A 20216-nucleotide genomic window follows, 5' to 3' on the forward strand; every position below is an offset into this window, starting at 1 on the left:
TACCGGCGTTTTACCGATGAAGAAAAATCCACAAATATATTCTAGTTTTATTCCATTAAATAGTTCGGTTTTTTTAGTTATATAATTGTAATATTTTCAAATGAAAAATATCAAATTAAAGCAAATAACATTTATTATAACAATAAATACGAATTTGTACAAATTTAGGATACCTTATATTTACATGGGTATTATTCTATTTCTTCTCTTCGACACTACTTTCGTCTTTTATAATTTTGTCTAAACTTAATCTAATTGGTTTGAAATTAATATTAGAAGTGTCTTCTGATGCAGTTTGGTCCTTTTCTTCCTCCTTGACTTTCATTACTTCTACCATATTAACAGATTTCTTTTGACTTCTTTCTTGTCTAATCCTGTTTCTCTGTTCTGTAGCCATAGCCCTATCAAGTTTAAGTTTGGTTGAAAATTCTTCAAAAGCTTTTTCAAATAATTCATTTTCATCAACTCTTTTCTGAAATGTATAGATTGAATTATAGAAAACATAAATAATATAATCAAAAGCATTGTTTGTGTATATATAATGACCTCTTTCAGCTGATTGTAAATATTCAAAAACTGTTCCATTCTGGATGGAACGTTAGGATCAATCATATTGACTGCTGCTAATGCTCTGTGTTCTCTATGGAATCGCCTAAAACATAATTTTGATAATGAATTAAAAATACAGTTGGGTTTCATAATTTATACAATTTTTGATTACTGGCAAGACACTTACGCTCTGACTACATCTTCAGGATAAAATATTTTTCTTACAGGAGTGTCTGGTGCAGGTCTATCAAACCGTGGCTCATATTTTGGTGGAAATGCTTTATATATTTCATACCAAAGAGGTTTATTTTCTTCTTTCATAGCTCCAGTCTTTAATAAAGCAGTGACTCTACAAAAGTTTTAAAATGTCATAATTAATTTGTCATCAAATAATATCAGAGATAATTTTATGAACGCACCTGGAATAGATTGTTCCAATTTTTTCTAATCTACTTTGGGCCATTTTGAATAAATTCAATAAAACTTAGTTATTTTGTAAATAACGTGTTCACTGAATGTTTTTATACTGCACGACTTCTGCTATCCACTCGGAGGTTATGTCACAGCTTTTTAGAATACAAAGTCAACCCGACACGGCGGGACCAGACGATGATTAGGATTTAATTGGTTTTATTATATAAAATATTTTTTATTTATTAAAAAGTAGTTATTGCTCAAGAAGTAAAGAATTATTTGTTTTTTTTCATGAATATAAATTAAAAACAATTTGATACATTTTAAAAAATTGTTAATAATTTTAAAATAGGTCCACATTGAGATCAAAAAGAAAATAAAACCTTTTAAAAATCAACTTTTTGTTCTTATTTTATATGGTTGAACATTTTCGTTGCTGCAGTGAATAAGGTTTTCGATCACTCGAATATTGGAATTCCAGTCGAATGGAGAAAATACGAATACGCGAATTATTTCGACGAATTCTCGAGCCAACACTTTTTTTACTGTCATGATATAAAACTATTTGTTCTTACAAACAATAATTTTCGTTTGAATAAAATAATTTTGTCGATCTTAGTGAGCTAATTTTATATGTTTTTTTGAACGATTTTATTGTTAGAAAAAACATATACAATTGGCTTACTAAGATCGACAAAATTATTTTATTCATACAAAAAATCGTGAGCGAACTTAAATTATAAACTTGAATAATTTTCGTCGTTAAATTCGATAGAAGTACGATTAGTCCACTCCGTGATTATCTTCTCTATGATGAATCATCACTTTCAAAGACCAAGAATATCGACGTATTTAATAATAACCGATAAAAAATAAATATTCCATGAAAAAACAAAGGATTCTGCAGCATCAAACTCACAGAAGTGATATTACGCGTTAGTTGTTAATATTTAACATAAAATAGAAGATAGTAAGTTTTTCCGTTTTTGCGATAATTTTTTTTTCTACCAACTGAAAATATAATAGCGTGCCTATTAAATAATGAACCAAGTCGTGATCAATGTGAAGAATTCCTGTGGATAATTTTGTCTTTTCGTTGAGAAAATCTCAATCTGTCGGCAACAGATGTTATTTTATACGTATATAGCATGTACCGTCGAGTGACACACGTAAAGATTAGTTGTAAAACAGATTTTTTCTAGCTATTTCATTTATATGAGTTTGTAACGTATTGCGCGTGCACATAAATGACTCGCTGTACCAGGACACTTGTGACGTATATCATATTGCTTCGTCTACTTGTTCTGTACTTTCTGTATTATTCCATGTTATCCCTAAAGTAAGACGAGGTGGAGAATCTCAAAAAATAATAAGTATTCCAAAAATAAATCGTTGGTACTAATTATTGTCATTAGTGCCTATTCGTCAGAATAATGAGATGATATTCAATGATATTTGTACTGTGTTAATTAATCAATTTTTTTATCATTTTTAACATTCACTTTTTTAAATAAGTAAATAAACATTTATTGCGATACTTTAAAAAATGTCCTTTAATATTCTGCCATATAACCCATGTTCCATAAATAAGCTGTCCGGGTATTTTTCCGGGGGAAAAGATAAACAACGTTTTATTTTGGAGAAAACATGGGAGATCGTAGTTTACGTGTCCCCCCATGTATGTATGTATTGGTTAGTAGTTAGTACAAGTTACGACGCCGCGGCGTAAAAAGAGGTGCATCGAATCTACCGAGGCAAATGATTTTTTTGTAAAAAATAAAAAATATTTTAAGTTATAAGTGAGTGACTGTGATTGTATATGATTCTGCAAAACGATACAGATGTCTTCCGACGACGAATCCACTAAAAGTTTCTATTCCAATCAAAGTGGCTCAGGCGACGAAAATGTGGATAAATTACTACAAAGACAGATAAAAAATTTGAAAAGCTTACAAATGAAGACCGGTTGGCTCGATTGGTTCTATAAAGATCATCATCTTAATCTACTTCATTTCTTTATCAACATTTGGAGGGGACAACTTCCGAATCTGCGGGACATTTTTTCCAAGAAAGAAATTGAGTTTTTTCTCACTGAAACTATAAGATGTATGTATGAAAACCCGCATGATGCTCGAGGACAACGATTCATTGAGTTTGTAGCTCGCAGCGGTTACAAAGACGAGCCAGATGTGGATGAAAACGGCAAACCACTGCTATGTCGCACTACAGCCCTACATCGTGCGAAAATGTCATTAGACTCTCGAGGACGTGACGTGGCCCGCGAGCTTTTTAAGATTTACAATAGATTTGATGTAAATTACACCGACAAGTCCGGCTTGACACATCTTCATGTGGCTTGCAGGTATGGCTTTGACGATATCGTCGAGAAATTTTTTGAGCTCGGACAGAACCCCAAGTGCCCCGTAGACGTCATAGGTAATTCGCCTCAATACTTTAGGGCGGTCGACACACAATGTATCAAATCGTTGCCGAAAAATAAGAGAGGCAATCATGAAAACTCGGTGGAGACGTTATTCGACACGAGGGGCAAAAAACATCAGTTAGTGCAAATCAATGACCTGGACGAGCGGGGTAAGACACCGCTACATTGGGCTGCGTACGGAAAAAACAAGAAAATAATCGAATTACTATTGAGAAACGGTGCAGACCCGAATCTTGCCACTAAGTATGATGCAATGACTCCTCTGCATATTATTTGCTGCAAAAAACGCGACGAGGACTTGGTAGAGCTATTCTTCAAGATCTGCCACGAAATCAATCAGCCAGTCCGAGTCAATGTCCGTGAAAATCATGGATGTAATACACCATTACATTTGGCTTCGCGCCACGACAGAAACAATAAGGTGTTCGAATTGTTGATGAGTAATGGTGCCAATCCGTATTTGTACGACTCTTGCGATGAGACACCTCTGCATCTTTGTCTTCGACAGGGATACGTTGAAATGACAAGGATCATCTTTATGTTCAATGGCGAAGTCGATCGGCCATTTCCGAGGTCAGGCGAAACACCGCTGCAATGGGCTGTGAAGAATTTCTGGCCGCGTGCGGTCGATATACTTTTGGATCTTGGTGCTGATCTATCTGGCTTCGTCTTTCCCTCTGCGAGTAGCTTAAAATTTATCAAGCCTACGTTTATATTCACAATGAACTCTGAACATATTAATTTTAAATTGAGACAAACTTCTGCTCTGATGGCGATCGTCGATAGTTTTGAGAAAAGAGGATACGAATTGAAAAGAAAAGACGCTTTGAAGATAATGAAATTGTTTTCTTTTTATCGAGGGTACGAGAAGTCAGCTGATGTTGAAAAATTTTGGTTCGATGACGAGGAATTCGAAAGTAGAGCAAAAGAATTGATGATGAAGCCAACAAGCCTATCGCTCTACGATCTGATTCGCTTAAAACCCGAAGAGGCGGCGAAACAACTCACGTATAAGGACTATTTCAGACTCTCGTACAACTTTCGTACTGTCCCCAAAAAGTATCGTAAGGCTTGTACTAAACATCTGAGCGAAAAAATGTCGAAAAGATTTTTCCGGAGATGGGCACTAGATTCTTTCTTGGAACTCACACGCTACCGATTGCCGATACTTTGCTGTGAAATAATCATCGAAAAGCTGAAGAACGACGATTTGTGGTGTATTTGTTTGGCGGCTTCAGGACAAACTTCAAAGTGGCGACATACCGTGTTCTTCCCAATATGTGCCAGGTCTTATTATGATTATTTGTAAAAAAAACGCATACGTCTTATCTTATGAATATACCCTAATGCCTTTTGAGACTCGAGAATTCGACCACGGCTCATTTTTGGCGTACGGCATATTTTCGGTAGAACACAGTACAAACAAATTGAAAATTTTCTAGTACATATTAAATGTTGAAAATCCATGTTATTGCAATAAATAAACGTTGTAAAATGAGTTACAATATTTTTTTTGATAAACGCACGATAATTTGAAGTAAAAGATTTTAAATTGTACATTTATTAATCATGGCCCTAAATCCAGACCAAAGTTAACAATTCACTCAACAAAAGCATAAATATCAAACAAAAATTATACAATTATATGATTATTTCAATTCAATTTTTTCTTAATTAATTAATACACTTTTTTTATAAGCTCACATTTTAAGTTTTAACAAAAGATTTAGGATTACGGATTAAGAAAAAAAGCATTGTTTAGAACCTTAAAATAAATTTTTTCTTAAACCCAGAAGGTTTTTGCATTGTTGAAATTTTTCTTCATGAATTTTTTTGAGATTTTTTAAGTAAAAAAACGGCTTCAGTATCGGTGTAGAGAAAACACACGTCTAACGGAGTGTGTATAGAGTTTTGATTAATTCAAGTTCTTTTGGGTATTATAAACATGTCATCAGTTTTTATACAATTTTTAACAACTTTAAAATCCCATGTTTAAATGGTTTCGGAACAATTTTGATGTTCTTTTAATATATTTATTTTCTCAATGAATTGAAAGTATTCAAATTTTTTTACCGGCGTCAGGAGCCGGCATATTGAATGCCATCAACTTCTGCAAGACGAACCGCGAATCAGTATATTTGTAACTACGCTCGAAGCAAGTCCTCCATTATCGGTTCATTGTCACTTGTACTGCTACACTCTTTACACGATTCACATCTCCTGTGTACGATTATTTTATATTCCTTGTATTTTTGACGGGTTACTTATCGTTACACGATTGCTATATCTTTTGAAAAATTAAAAAGATCGAAATAAAACTTTTTCGGGCTCCATAAGGAGGTAAAAATGAAATACACATTTGCACATGCAGTACAGTACTTTTTTTTACTATGGTGCATTAACCCAGCAATGAGTATTTGCACTTAGTTTATTGAAACTTAATACAAATCTTGCTAAAAGTCATACAGAGGATATCGAATTTTTTACATTAGAGTACAGTACAATGTACATAAAATATCATATTGTATACTGTTGCTTTCATAACGATATGCAATAAACATTGGTTAGAACGCTTTTTTTCATTGATCTTTGTTGAAAAAAGTTTGAATACTCGAAGACATTCGTGTACTAAAAAACACTCGGGTACCCGAAAATCCGACAACTCGAACACCTCTAGTGATTAAAGACTATTACGTATCTAAAATTTCATAATGTTCATCTTCATATTTGCGAAAACTTTTTTTAGTTCTTACATTATAGGTATCTTATACACATTTTACTTGAGTAAATAATGTATCAAAGAGGATATTCCCAAAACAGAGAGAGCCACGGTGATCGATGTTCCCGAATTGCACAGGTCTCTGTCCTTGCAAAAGGCGCACTCTTGCAATTGCATCTTTTCCGGGGGAAAATCGCTCATTATACTCTCACAGGTGGCCGAATCGTGAACACACGTACGCCAAACAGTTTTTCCACCGCCTCGAAGTCCTGTATTCATAAATAACAATTGGTTAAATATCACTAACTGTCGTGACAATATTAAGGATAAAATTCTACTCACTTAAGACTGCTTTTAGACACTTGGAATTTTTGCTATCGACTTCCGCAGGCTCTATAAATTATATTCAATTGTTATTTTAAAAAAAATTATATATTTTTTTTATAATCGTGTTTCGTATCAAGTTTACTTGTAATGAGGGCTGCTAGCGATCCTATAGCACCACATTGATTTAAGAAATTTGCCTGTGTAGTAACGTTCGTCGCACATCTTAAATCATCATCCTCCTTGCATTGGAAACATGTTATAGATTCAGCTGAATAATATGATAAAATTGATTAAAAACATGTATGTTATAGATATGTTAAAATTGTTTGAGAATCGGTAGCACAGTAGAGTGAAATTTAACTTCTTGAAGTAAATATATTTTATGATTATAAAATTTTTTTTAAATAAGTAGTAAACTTCAAAAATATAAGAAACAGAACTTGCAAATAAATAAAAAGCGAATAAGTGTGAAAATGAGTTACCAGGATGAACGATGTAAAGAATCGAAACTGCGAATAAAACTTTCAACCCAAAGTGCACCATTTTGCTTAATTTCAAGAGGCAGTGTTGGCTCTTCGACGAGAAAAATACAACTGTTTTCTAAAACTGAAACGAACTAAAACGTTAAAAAATTATCATCGATAAGGAAGAAGGATTAAATTTCCTTGGTTGTTGTAGATAAAAAAATAGCATTAAAAATTGTGTGAATCATAATGTAAATTGTTTTAATGATTCATTTTTTTGCAAAAACCGTAAAATTACGATCGATATAATCGTCGATCGATTATTGATAACGGTGCGATTTCTCAAAAATGTAAATAAATGAACAACAAAAAATAACTAGGCCACTTAAGATATATCCTTTTAAATATATTTCCATTTAACATTTTGATGAATATGAGTAACCACTATTTGAACTACAAAGTATCCCACAAGGCTCGTTGATAATTATGAGTGTAATTCATAAGTTAAGTGGTGCTATAATTTGGAAAAATTTTATAGCTCCGTTTAAAATGAATAGCTGCATCTTAAGCTCATATTTCCATAAGGAAATCCAGATGAAATTCATCCTGGTAACTTGTGCATGAAGCATCAATCCATTTGTAAAAATTGTACAGTCGAAGAAAGAGATGGGTTACTAGATATAAAAATCCGATATCGGAAGATCCATCATCCGAAGATGGGAGTGTGTGCACAAGCGCATCGCCGAAATATCAACAACCGTATCAGATAACTCGATGGGTTAATTTACACGAAACATCGTTCCAAGTTTTGCAAGCTCATTAAGATAAATTTCGAAAATAAGTGTATTCCCGCAGATAAGGTGGAAAGTCGGGTCCGCGTGAGCGTTGCGGCATAACTGCCTCGATTTTGGGAGCGAGAAACGCTCGGCCGCGTCGTTGGAACGTTTCGGTTCGATCGCGCGCTTTCTCGTTAAAAGTTTGCACGGTTGCACACCATACAACTTTCTCTAGAGGATTTTTTTATGGCTCAAAACTCTTGTAGAGGCAGCATTTCCGTACGATCTAATGCTCTGTGATGTTGGTCCGTTTACAGTATAATTTTTCGCGAGACAAATTCAAAGGAACTACGAGGGGAACGAAGAGTTCAATTTCCAATTGAATTAATTATTGAGTTCGTTCAAATATTGATACTCGTGTACATCGGGCGACATAGTTTCGATCATTCGGCCCGAATTTAAATAAGAGTGAGCAAACATTTAGCTAATGCCGGTAAATTAGCGAAATTTACTTCTTGACATCGCTATACCGAAGTTTCGACTAATTTTATCTAATGTCGACAAGAGTTATTCGAGAGACTCCGAATACGCGCGGAGAACCGTCCTTTTTACGTGTAATCAGACCGTATACGTAAATCACTATCTCGACTAACTGACCGCTGTCTTCGGTGAACGCGCTCGCGTAATTACATCATCGTCGCGCAGCCGATGAAAAATATAATCGCGACACTTTCGCGAGCATGAGTGCAGCAGCAGCAGCAGCTCGGCGTGATGAGATTTTGTAAATTATTGCAGCCAATGGAAGAAGCTGTATTAGCCACACGCGCGCGCGCGCATACGAGCGACACAACTGCAGCAACTGCATCAAATGCGGAAGAATTCAACTCGGGAGCGTGCGTGTTATTATTACGATTTAAAAAACCTTTGTCGAGAGTCGATGATTTTTGCATGCATCGGTTGTGTCGTGCCTATGTGGCCGATATCGAACGTTTACGTCCGATATATAACGTATCGATGAATAAATAACGAGCCGTATAGGTAGGTACGATCATCGTGTTGGACGTGGTATATAAGGCAACGAGCATTATTGCGCGAAAATTGAATATGACGAAACTCGAAGTCGGCCGATGCCGCGCTGAAAAAGGAGTCTGAAAAAGGAGTCCTAGACAGGGGAGGGGAAGGAGCTGCTGTTGGTTAATACCACTGCATACGTTAAGATTGGCCTGCTCCGTCTAATGGTTATTATATCACGCGGCCAACGTTATAAGTAAACGTAGGTATAACGTTTAGCATCGCGCAAGTGTATATATATGCGTACTCGATGATGTCTGCTTATGTGCAATATCCGTGTGTATAACAAGCGCATAGGGCGAGATCGACGGAGAAAGAGAGATAGTGTGACGTACATTATAGCGTGTAAAGAGCGCCACGACGACGCAAAGCATCCTATATATAGACACGCGGATATATAGCATAGAGATAGAGTCACATCGAGGTATCTCGTGTATACCTATATACATCGAGATACATTATTACCGCGAAGAAAGAGAGACAGAGCGCGAGCGAAATCGTGCGACGACGACGACGACGGTGTGCTCTCGGGCGCGCGCGACGAGTAAGTCGAGTAGAGAGGGTAACGTAACGCACAGCCAGCGACGATCATCGCTCAGTGAACTAGAAGACACCGACAAAAATCGCGCGATGTGCCGCGTGGTCTGCTAAAAAATTTGCAAGTATCACGCTGCCAGCGCCGAATTCATCCACATACAACTTGTGCGTGTGTCGTTGTGGCGTTCCATCCCCAAACGTGCAGCGGAGCGCAAATAGGAGTCGTGTACAGCACCTAGTTCGTGGCCCGTGTCCACCACTGCAGGAGGAATTGAAGATATTGTACATATATAGACTGTAGAGTGCTCGCTCGCTCTCTGCGGTGTTTACGTGCCCCCGTGTTGTTTCCCGAACTCGGTGCGTGAGCGCGCGTGTATGTGTATGATACCCGCGCGTGTGTGTGTTTGTGACAAGAAGAGAAAAGAGAGAAATTATATATCGCCAAGATATATACTATAGCACGCGCGCACACGGACTCGGTGCAGGGCAACCTCGAAAGCTGAACCGTTATTGGCACGCTGACGACGACGACAACTCGACAACAGCATCATCGTCATGCAGCCCTTCAACAAGGATAAAATCCTGTCGAGCGGCCAGCTCAAGCGGCTGAGCGAGCACAAGTACAGCTGCTCGTCGGCGAGCTTCCTGGACAGCCTGCTGCAGCCCTGGTGGGAATGGCTGACGCAAAAGCTGCCGCTCTGGCTCGCGCCCAACCTCATCACCGTGCTCGGCCTGCTCGTCAACGTAGCCACTACGTTGATACTCGTCTGGTACGCGCCCGATGCCAAAACCGAGGTGAGTGAGACAGAAAGAGTGATCATTTTAATAGACAAAGACGGAGCACACGAGAGATTTCGCACATTTTAATTGCAATGCTGCATATATATATACGAAAAGGAATGAAGAGAAAAAAAACAGAGTCAGTTCGATAGCGCCTCGCTCTATACGACACATTATGAATGCATATCGTTCGTTCGTTCGCTCGTTCGTTCGTACGTTCGTTCGTGACTTCTACGATGCGGTATATAGAGCTAGCGAGCATGATTTTTGTTTTTTCCTTCCTTTTTTTTTCTTTATCTTCGAAGGCAGCACACGAGTTTTGTCGCCAATGTGTATCGTACTTAGATATATATACCCCAAGTACGCTCGACTCACAATGCGCTTTGATATACACGTATCTATACATGTATGCTTGTTCTATACCTGTGTGTTATGAAAGCACTGGCGTAACAAGCTATACTTTATTTGCTGAACTCAGCAATTTATCCTAATATTTCTATGTGTATCTATTTATTTTTGCTACATGTTTTCATTTGTATCATGCTGATATTATCAACAAGTTATGTTTGGATTTCAATGTCAATTGTCAATTTAATTTTCCCATGATGCATGCATTTTCATGCAAATTTATTGTAGTACAAAATAATTTGAACCCCTCTGCTACAGTTGACTATAGTTATAAACAATGATCTTTTGATTCATTAACATTACACGTTTATATATTCCCTATATATTGGCCAAAATTATCTATAATAATGCTGTACTATTATTATTATTCATTTTTCCCCAATCATTTCTTTTCTTTGTTTTCTTAGTCTTTGAATAAATTTTTATTGATTTATTTTCTATTTATATAAAAAAAAATGACAATTTTCCTCATCTTTTTCTTTCAAATTATAAATTAAGCTACAAACTAGACGTAAACATGCTATGATGCCATTAATCTATGAATACCTATTTGTCAAGCATAAATAAGTGTTTTTAGTTTTTATCATGCACTATTGAGTCATCAGTTTATATCTACTGTTTGTTTGTTGTAAAACCTTGATAACCATTGAATGACTTCAAAGGTTTCAATCTGCTCTATTCTTTATTTAAAGAGTTTGATGATAATAATTTTAATTAGGCTTTTTTTAACATTGTATTAATCACAGTTCAAGGACATACAGATTATCTTTGTATACTTTAAAATCAAGTTTCAAGGTTTAAAAATAATTTTTAAATTTTACTTAATTTCTTTCAGCCACCAAGATGGGCATGTTTTTTATGTGCGCTAGGACTTTTTATATATCAAAGTTTAGATGCTATTGATGGTAAACAGGCAAGAAGAACTAATACATCTACACCACTTGGGGAACTGTTTGACCATGGGTGTGATTCTATTTCTACAGGTAAGATCAAAATAACAATCATCAATCTATGAACAATTTTTTTATTTTTATTATTGATTTTTAATACTTTATTCATTTTTTGCAGTATTTGTTGCCTTGTCAGCATGTATAGCAGTGCAATTAGGATATTATCCAACATGGATGTTTTTCCAATGTTTCTGTGCTATGACACTTTTCTACTGTGCTCATTGGCAAACCTATGTATCAGGTATAAAAATTTATTTTACTTCTCTGGAGATAATTATTAAAATGTTTGATTTTGCAGGTTCGCTGAGGTTTGGAAAAGTTGACGTAACAGAAGCTCAATTCACGATAATGGGAATTCACATGATATCAGCTATTTTTGGACCTAAAATTTGGACCATGGAGGTTGTATACTTTTCATTTTTTCAAAAACCTGTTACCTTTGAATGTAGTCGATTTATTCTTATAATTCATATTAGGTACTAAATTGTTAAGGAATTTATTTATACAAGCTGGTTTAATAGAACTATGAGTTTTAATTATTCATAGATAAAGTTGATTCTAAACATCTTTTTTAAGATCTACATCTTGCACAAACACATTTGAATTCACTATAAATTTTCGTGTGATTTAGTTCAATTGACTAGCTATAGTTGCCTAAACATTATTAGTGAATATTATTGATCATCTGTGTGTAACTGCAAAAAGTTATGATTTTATTCAAATTTCACTATTAATTTACATATTTATATGTTGTGAAACACATTTTTATTGTGAAATTGAAAAAGTGTATTGTGTTTGAAAAGATAACAAAATAATTTTTTACAGATACCATTTGTAGAGGGTTTTCAGTTTAAATATTTGATAGGAGTTATGACAGTAATCTGTGCATTGACAAACTTATACCCCATTCTTTCGGTGATTTTAACCGGAGGTGTGGGCAAGAATGGTTCAACTGTGGCTGTAAGTTAAATAGCTCGATGTTTGATTGAAAATTTAGCATTTAAAAAAGATCTAAGTAATTTTGATCTGGCATGGCATGAGGAGCAGAGCTGAAATATTATTTATTGACATGTTGCATTTTTAACAGTTTTTTTCAACATTGCTCTTAATATCTTTACTATGAAACCCATTTCTTTCTTCAATTCTTTTTTAATTTACTAAATAGATAATTTTTATTTTTGTAAAAATTTGAGTTAGATAATAACTATTTAATCTTTAACATTAACTTGATCATGATAACATGAATGCCTTGCAACAAATGATTAATTATCATAAATAAATATTATCATAGATCTCTTTGCTTTCTTGATACTAGATTTGTTTCATATATTCTTGCATGAATAATTGCATTCCGTTAAAACTACTGAAAGGCTTTCTATTGCATTTTATTTTATACTTTATCATAATTTTATGAAAACTTTTCTACTTTTTTGGTGATTGGGGGAGTTCTTTCTAATAGGTATTTGAAAGTATTAATTAAATCTGTGACTCTCCAAAAGTGAACATTGTAGTCTTGTGAATTGTCATGCTTTGTTATCTATCTAAAGTTTTTTGGGTGGCTTCTTTCATTTCCTTTCTTTTTTATCTGATGATATCGGTTAATAAAACTGGTTAATGAATCAAGAAGCATAAAATGTAATATTGCATTATTAAAAATCTACTGAAAAATTAGAATTATAACACTAATCCAAAAAGGTCGCCTAAAAATACCTTCAAAATTAAATCAATTCATAAAATAATTTTAGTCTTTAGTCTTACTGTAAAAAAAATGAATTGAAATTGATACTTTTCAATCCTTGTCATCAATTTTTTATCAAGAAAAAGTGAAATTAATTGCATTCAGCAGCCCCTCGTGCAGGCCTTTTTTTTAATATGGTCACAGAAAGAACCTATTCAATAAAAAGGTAAAACTGAAAAACCAGCTCGGATAGAATTCATTAATTTTTCCGTTCGTTTTTTATTCTTCGTACGCAACAGTGCAGATGGTTTATCAATAATTTCTACGATTTTCTTCTTTTATCAACATGATGACACAAATGACATTATGACAAACAATTGACTAACTCGAAAGACTTATCCATGCTGTTTAGATATATCTACCTGGTTTGAGCACCCTGAATACTATTATAGCTGTATCGTTTTCCTCTGGATATGTAAATATGTTCAATCAATTCTTTAAAGTCTTTAAAGAAGGCGGGGTTGGAAAAAATGGTTCAACAGTTGCCGTAAGTGCCGATTAAAATCACTATCGATTTTAAAAGGTGGCAGATAATCATTTTTATAATTATCAAGGTTGCATTGGATTAATGAAAAATTGTTTCGATTCATTGAAAAGGCTGAGCACAATCAGAGTATCGGTTATTTTGTAAAAAAAAAATAGTCACTGGTAAATAGTCATAGTCATAATAAAAAAAAATGATGGAGGTTTTCACTTAACAATCATTTACTTTAGTCAAGTAGTTATTATTTTCTTTACTATAAATATCAATGGCAATTTATTACTTTCACTTTGCTTCATATTGGCACAAATCTGCACTGTAAAACTCATCGGTAAGCACGTAAATTTACGATAAGGGCATAATTGCGAATTCGTCGTTAATTTGTAGCTCTAAGGTTTAGGTTTACTCAATTGGTGCTGTGTTAATCTAGTTTTCAGTAATATTACAATATTAACTCTTGTGGTTGATGAATTAACTGCATTAAACTTACTAACGGCATTGGTCATCGGAACTGGGAAAAAAAGCTAAACTTTTAATGTTTTTTTCTAAATTGCCCATAAATGAAACTATATGAGCCACCGTCGAACACATTTTGACCAAATCTTCAAGTTAAAGAAAAAATGCTGCAGCTAAAAAGGCAGCAAAAAGTCTACATGTTTCTTTTTTTATTATTGATTGTTTTGCCAGAAAAGTGTTTCACTGCATAACTCAATTTCGTTATTTTATATTATGTAGGTACTTAATAGTTATGACTTATAATGTGTGTTTATGAAAACGTCTTGGCTATCGAACGATTGTCACGATGTATTGTTTTTTAAACAATTTTTATTATAACTGCTGTACTACGATTGATAATGTTTTAGCGAGTGTTGACATTTTTCCCCCCTCTATGAAAGCTTAAAAATACCACGCACTTTTATCACAATTTCAGTGTATCAAAGAAGCAAAATCACTGATTATTGATATACGTTTTTATATATTATTGTTATCCCCGAAATTGCATTCTTATAAATTGCATAGCTTCGCGGTACATACGAGAAACTTGTGTAATTAAAGCTTCGAAAAATGTTTTCAATCAAACCGCTCACCTCGCTATCTGTTTTTCACGAAGTTTTCACTAGTCAAATAATACAGTTGTTTCATTATTTTCTAAAAGCACTTCAACATGATGATTAACTTGATTGTGTTTTTTGTCAAACTCGTCCAAGTGAAACTTTATATGTACTGTACACATTCGGAGTCATACTAATAAACTTTTTCAGTTTTCATTTGACACGATTAAACAAAAGAACAAAAAATAATAAGAAAATTAAATCGTATTTATGAAAAAGAAAAATAAATAAAAATGAATAAATCATCGTATCATATAGTCGAACTAACAAAAAGAAACTTTCACTTTGTCCATAATGTAGTTGCCATACACTGGCACAGAGGTGAAGATATATCCGTTGTGGGGTTCAGTGGGCATCGCTCTTTTGCTTGCGTTCAGCAGTATGTCCGTTATTCTTGCCGGTGGTGTCGGAAAGAATGGCTCCACTGTAGCAGTAAGTCATCGTGTCATCTTGCTGTCACACGTATCCATCATTGAAAGAGAAAAAAAACAACAATCTGTCAAGCTCATTAGATTTATCAGCTATTTTTTTTTATTGTCATTTTTGATAACTCTCACACGTATAAACTCACCAAAAGCTTTGTATGATGAACGAAAAAAGCTCGAATCATGCAATACCCACCGTAATTGACTAAAATATTTTTCATATATTTTCCTGAAATCACCTTAATCAGCACCGTATTTTGCTATTATTATACTCATGAAAAATCTCTCAACGCAAGACTTTTCACGTTTGTTCGTCGATTAATATCGCTATATCCATCATATCCGATCCTGCAATGAGTTGACCTGCCGTTTCAACATTGCAATGCTTTTCTCTATATAAATATCGCGAGAGCATCATCGACGCGTGTACTTGCCGCGAAAAACTGTTTTGCATATTTCGCGAAGGCATGTCCCGATTGATCCTCTCTGCATTTTTCTCTTTCTTCGTATACATGCAATTTTTCATACCATCTCGTGTTTCACTTTTTAACAATATGCACTCTGTTTTTTTCCTGCTCTAAGGCATCCAATCATCTATCTTGTACTAACAAAAATGTTCAATATTTGCTTGCTATTGTACTAATCGCTCTCCGAGATTCTGTGGTGTTGGACGTCCTGTAGAAGCGGTATTATTTACTAACTGCAATTTAATTACTTTTCCTCTTCACGTGATTAACCATCGAATGATAATGATAATTTTTTTTTTAATGCAAATTCATTGCGATTGACTTTGCTCGATATTATACCTTTGCTCCAATGTGTTGCTGTCAAAAAATGAATTTGCAATAAAATTTGTTTGTGGGTTTTTGTCGAACGTCATACGGATACCTCCATGATTTTCAAACTTCTTTTCAGGGAACGTCGGTACTGTCCCCCGTCATACCCTTCAGCTTCGTCGTCGTGCCGGCCTTCATTATTTACTGGAAGAGTAACGAGCACGTCTACGAAAATCATCCAATTTTGTACATACTCGCGTTCGGAATGGTCGCTGCCAAAGTCACGAATCGCCTTGTCGTAAGTATCTTTGGGCAATTTATTTCATTGTTTTTTTTTTTAACGAATTTCGAGACATAAAATTTTTTTTTTCTTTGCACAGGTCGCTCACATGTCCAAGAGCGAGATGCAGTATTTAGATAGCGCATTGTTAGGACCGGCGATGCTGTTTTTGAATCAGTACTTCAACTTCTTCATCAAAGAGTATATCGTTCTTTGGCTGTGTTTCGTAAGTTTTTTTTTATCAACTTTTATATTATTACGTGAAAAAAATCAGCTCTACTATTTTCCTAAAATATCTCTTCGTCTCTGTTTTTAACAGATCTGGGCTACTGTGGATTTGCTTTGGTACAGTGCAAAAGTTTGCCTGGAAATCTGTGATCATCTCAACATTCACTTATTCAAGATACCGTTGATGGAGGCTGCCCAACATCAGCGCAACAATGCCGGATCGTCGGACAAAAATGGTACTTCTATTACTACCAGGTCTCAAAGTAGAAGGCTATCGAAAAAGCACTAGATAAAAAAAAATAAATAAAACGATTGTAATAATGAATGCACCACTCGCCACTCGAGAATTGAGTAAGCTGGGATTTTGGTGGAAAATTTAACGGAGAAAGTAATGGGTGGCGAGAGGCGTCAATTAATCGTGATAACTGTACATAAGTATCATAAAAATCTTTAAAAAAATACATAGAAAGGAAGTATCGGTACATTCATTGTTGTGGTCGCATTCGCTCACTTATCGATCAAATGGCAATTTTTCATTAGCTCTCTCTCTGTCTCTTTCTCACTTAATTTACGATTTAAAACGCACTACTCCACCAGAATATCGAGGAATTGCTTACTCTTATATAAGACTGTTATTTGCTATAGATAAGTGAGTATCATTGGTGAGGGTAATGTTTCGAAAGAAGAAATCAATCATTTTGAACTTGTCTTTTTATTTTATTAAAATAGTTTAAACTGGCGTTTCTTTTCACATGACGCTTATGCGCTACAACGTAGCTTAGAAGACAATTGTTATTATTTCGTTACCGGAACTCATATTATAGAGAACTAATGAATATTCCGCTGACCTAGAATCATTTTATTTTTAAAAGAAAGTCGTTGATACGTTTTATTTTTAATTTTTTTTTTATAATTTACAAGTTTGAGCTTTAGATTTTTGTCAATAAGATTTTTTTGACGATCGAATGAATCATCTTGTGCTACATTAAGTTATTTGCTCTTACTTTGTTAGTTAATTGGCTAACTGTACAATGAATGCTGTTTATTATGCATCTTTTAAGTCTTGAAGAGAACTTTATGTACATTAGTTTACATGATAGAGATAACTTATGCGTAATTCAATATTTTGTAAATATTGCTATAGTTTTGCTTTTTCGTTTTAACAAGAGAAGTGATGCTTTCTTCAAGCTAAGCATCAATATATTTTCTTAAACAAAACGAATTGTAAATACTTATACAAAAGTTGAATAATTGAATTTTTCACTTATTACAACGGTAATCAACAAACATTACTGGCACCTAGTTAATATGGCTGTACGGTCTAACAATTTTATTCCAATAACTCATAAAAATGTCTATCAATGTTTTGATTGTACTAATACAAATTATCAGATAAATCAGTAAATTGAATTTTTTAGCACATTTGGCTTTAAGCAACTTTGTTTTCACACTATTTTGTTTCACAGCTTGTACAAACGGTTCTTACGATGACATGAGGTTAAGACGGGACAATTAAAAATCAAACACCCGGACATTAGACATAAATCTTATATTTTTATGACTGTTACTCAAGCCGTTTTAATATTAACAATAGAACTTCCACTTTTTACGGAGGATCTTGCAAATCTAGGTAGACCAAGAAATCATGATCAAAATGAAAAAATGAAAAAAATAAACGATAAGGGATTCTGTAATTTTATTAGTAAACTGAATTTATATTTAGAACTGAGGTGAAATTTTATAAAATATTGTATTGAGTGTACAAGCTGTATATTACAAGACAAGAATTGAACAATCGGATGTGGTAACGAGCTCCAATAAAGCATCTTATACCATAAATGAAAATTGCAAAATTTTTATTATTAACAATGAACTTGTCAAAAATACATCCTTATATCCTTGTAAATTGTAATTAATGCTTCGAAAATAAAAAATTCTGTCGCGTAAGTAATAAGCCACGCATTCTTTAGCATGATTTACTTAAGAGTTAGTAAACTAGTTTGAAATTGAAATCCTTGGAGCTCGTAAAATATGCATGATTGACTAAAATTTAAAGTATTTAATTTTTTTTTGTAATTTCCTACTATTAACTCTGTACTTTGATCAAAATTTCTAATGCCAACATTAATACTTGTATTGCTATTTTATTTGACTGCAACAAAAGTAATGCACAAAGACTAACCATAATATTGATTTCTTAACTTATACATAAAAGTAGTTATTCTGTATCGTTGCACAAATGAAAGAATTCGTAGATACTCTCTCTAATTTGATCTTTTCGTAGATACTCTCTTCAAATTATCTGTCAAGCACGATAACGACGAGACCTCCTATAATCTTTGCTATCTTGTGTGCACGAGTAAGTTCTATTTATTTGCAGACCTAATGTCAGTGGATCGAGAGCCTCTGCTATCGTCGAACGATGAAAATCAGCAGCTGCAGCAACGACAGCACACTTTGCAATTGCCGCAGGATCATGATTATCAACATCAACAGCAGCAACAGTACCGTCATGGATTAGACAGCTCATTCGATCTCTGATACGCAGACAAGCCTCGGCAAGATTTCGTTCTCATTCAAATGCACCAATCCGACGACGATGGCGTTTCACTAGAAATATAGCTTCGATGTTATTAATTTTTTTGTTGAAAAAGAGATCTGCATTTTTTATTTATATTTAAACCGTTATAGATGTATATGAATTAAGACGGCAACAACATTATGTTTCACCCTGGAAACATTAGCCCCAAGTTCTATTGAAAGCTAAAAGTAAATATTAAACTATCAATAAGTTTTTAACAAGATTTTCCCGAGGAAATCATTCAGATTTACTTGGTTGAAAATTTCTCAAGTCAAATTAAATTAATTAATGTTTGAAGTAAATTCAAAGTTTGGTAATCACAAAACTTGTAAATAATTATATTCATTGGTGGGTGTTTTAAGGATTCAGTATTTACTATCTTTTATCGTGTTTGTATGAGAACTGCGAATGTGAATGTTAAAAAATAGTAAAATATTTTCTAGATTTTATACGTTACTATAGTTAAATAATGTTGCACTTTAAAAAAAGACTGGTGAAAGACACAATAAAAAGTTTCATGACTTATATTCGAAATCCAGTTCACGAATTGAATAATTTTAGCTCGATAATAAACGCTCGTTGGTGCTTGTAAAGATGTGCCTAATCTCAAATGAACTTGTATGACTAGTCGTGAATTTTTGTTTGCAAGATTCATAATTGTCATGATCTTTTATTCAAAGTCTAACTTTTACTTTAAATTTAGACTAAATTTTACATGAGAGCTGCGTCTTAAAACTTGCTGATGTTAAAATTACTCGTGAATTTTCGTATGAAAATTGAAATCAAAACGAAATGACTTGAAAGGAGTTATTGGAAATAAAGTAGATATATTTTTCACGAGAGAAAATAATATGTTAATACTGCAGCATGAGTTTTAACGTGATACAAGTATTTATTAATCATGAGTGTTCTTGTTGAGCATGTCTGATTATTGATTGTTCAAATAAAATGGTTGAATTTTATAAAACAACGAAAAATTTTCGTTTATCATAGTACTTGAATGTTTTTAGGATTTTGTAAGCGAAAGAATGTTGTCTGTATTTTTAAAAAGATGGTCTTTTCAAAAATTTCGTGATTTAGAAGCTTTGAGCGACCACCACTATTGAATAGATAAAAACTTGATTTATTCAATAACATAATGATAGTGGTAACGTTTA

At 33.9% G+C, this 20216-nt stretch overlaps 2 protein-coding genes across 7 annotated transcripts; one reads left to right on the plus strand and one right to left on the minus strand.

Moving 5' to 3' along the window:
* Positions 1 to 154: 154 nt before the first annotated feature.
* On the minus strand, positions 155 to 1151 carry LOC106653116 (probable 28S ribosomal protein S23, mitochondrial). Its single transcript, XM_014372371.2, has 4 exons — positions 969 to 1151; positions 737 to 898; positions 547 to 652; positions 155 to 472 (listed from the first exon to the last, which is right to left on the minus strand). The coding sequence occupies exons 1-4, from the start codon at positions 1010 to 1012 to the stop codon at positions 197 to 199; spliced, it is 588 nt and encodes a 195-aa protein (XP_014227857.1). The 5' UTR covers positions 1013 to 1151; the 3' UTR covers positions 155 to 196.
* Positions 1152 to 9210: 8059 nt separating this feature from the next.
* Positions 9211 to 19154, plus strand: LOC106653204 (cholinephosphotransferase 1). 6 transcript variants are annotated; one of them, XM_014372550.2, is made up of 11 exons: positions 9211 to 10095; positions 11324 to 11471; positions 11557 to 11679; positions 11737 to 11840; positions 12264 to 12398; positions 13529 to 13663; positions 15070 to 15201; positions 16110 to 16268; positions 16351 to 16476; positions 16570 to 16714; positions 18859 to 19154. In XM_014372550.2, the coding sequence occupies exons 1-11, from the start codon at positions 9856 to 9858 to the stop codon at positions 19017 to 19019; spliced, it is 1608 nt and encodes a 535-aa protein (XP_014228036.1). In that variant the 5' UTR covers positions 9211 to 9855; the 3' UTR covers positions 19020 to 19154. The 6 variants fall into 6 exon arrangements, with proteins under 6 accessions (XP_014228036.1, XP_014228037.1, XP_014228034.1 ...); XM_014372551.2 differs by lacking the exons at positions 15070 to 15201; positions 18859 to 19154 and having other exon boundaries at positions 9230 to 10095; positions 12264 to 12392; positions 16570 to 18432; XM_014372548.2 differs by lacking the exons at positions 12264 to 12398; positions 15070 to 15201 and having other exon boundaries at positions 9231 to 10095.
* Positions 19155 to 20216: the final 1062 nt, after the last annotated feature.

The sequence above is a fragment of the Trichogramma pretiosum genome, unplaced genomic scaffold (assembly GCF_000599845.2).
Source record: "Trichogramma pretiosum strain Unisexual culture from Peru unplaced genomic scaffold, Tpre_2.0 scaffold30, whole genome shotgun sequence".
In the NCBI taxonomy this organism is placed as follows: domain Eukaryota; kingdom Metazoa; phylum Arthropoda; class Insecta; order Hymenoptera; family Trichogrammatidae; genus Trichogramma; species Trichogramma pretiosum.

Excerpts from the sequence above, each read along its gene's own strand:
- LOC106653204 (XM_014372550.2), top strand. The coding sequence starts at position 9,856 with ATGCAGCCCTTCAACAAGGATAAAATCCTGTCGAGCGGCCAGCTCAAG. Across the intron at positions 11,472-11,556 it reads GTGTGATTCTATTTCTACAG|TATTTGTTGCCTTGTCAGCA; the intron begins GTAAGATCAAAA and ends CATTTTTTGCAG. Across the intron at positions 11,680-11,736 it reads TTGGCAAACCTATGTATCAG|GTTCGCTGAGGTTTGGAAAA; the intron begins GTATAAAAATTT and ends TTGATTTTGCAG.
- LOC106653116 (XM_014372371.2), bottom strand. The coding sequence starts at position 1,012 with ATGGCCCAAAGTAGATTAGAAAAAATTGGAACAATCTATTCCAG. Across the intron at positions 899-968 it reads ATTGGAACAATCTATTCCAG|AGTCACTGCTTTATTAAAGA; the intron begins GTGCGTTCATAA and ends AAACTTTTGTAG. Across the intron at positions 473-546 it reads TTTACAATCAGCTGAAAGAG|AAAAGAGTTGATGAAAATGA; the intron begins GTCATTATATAT and ends TATACATTTCAG.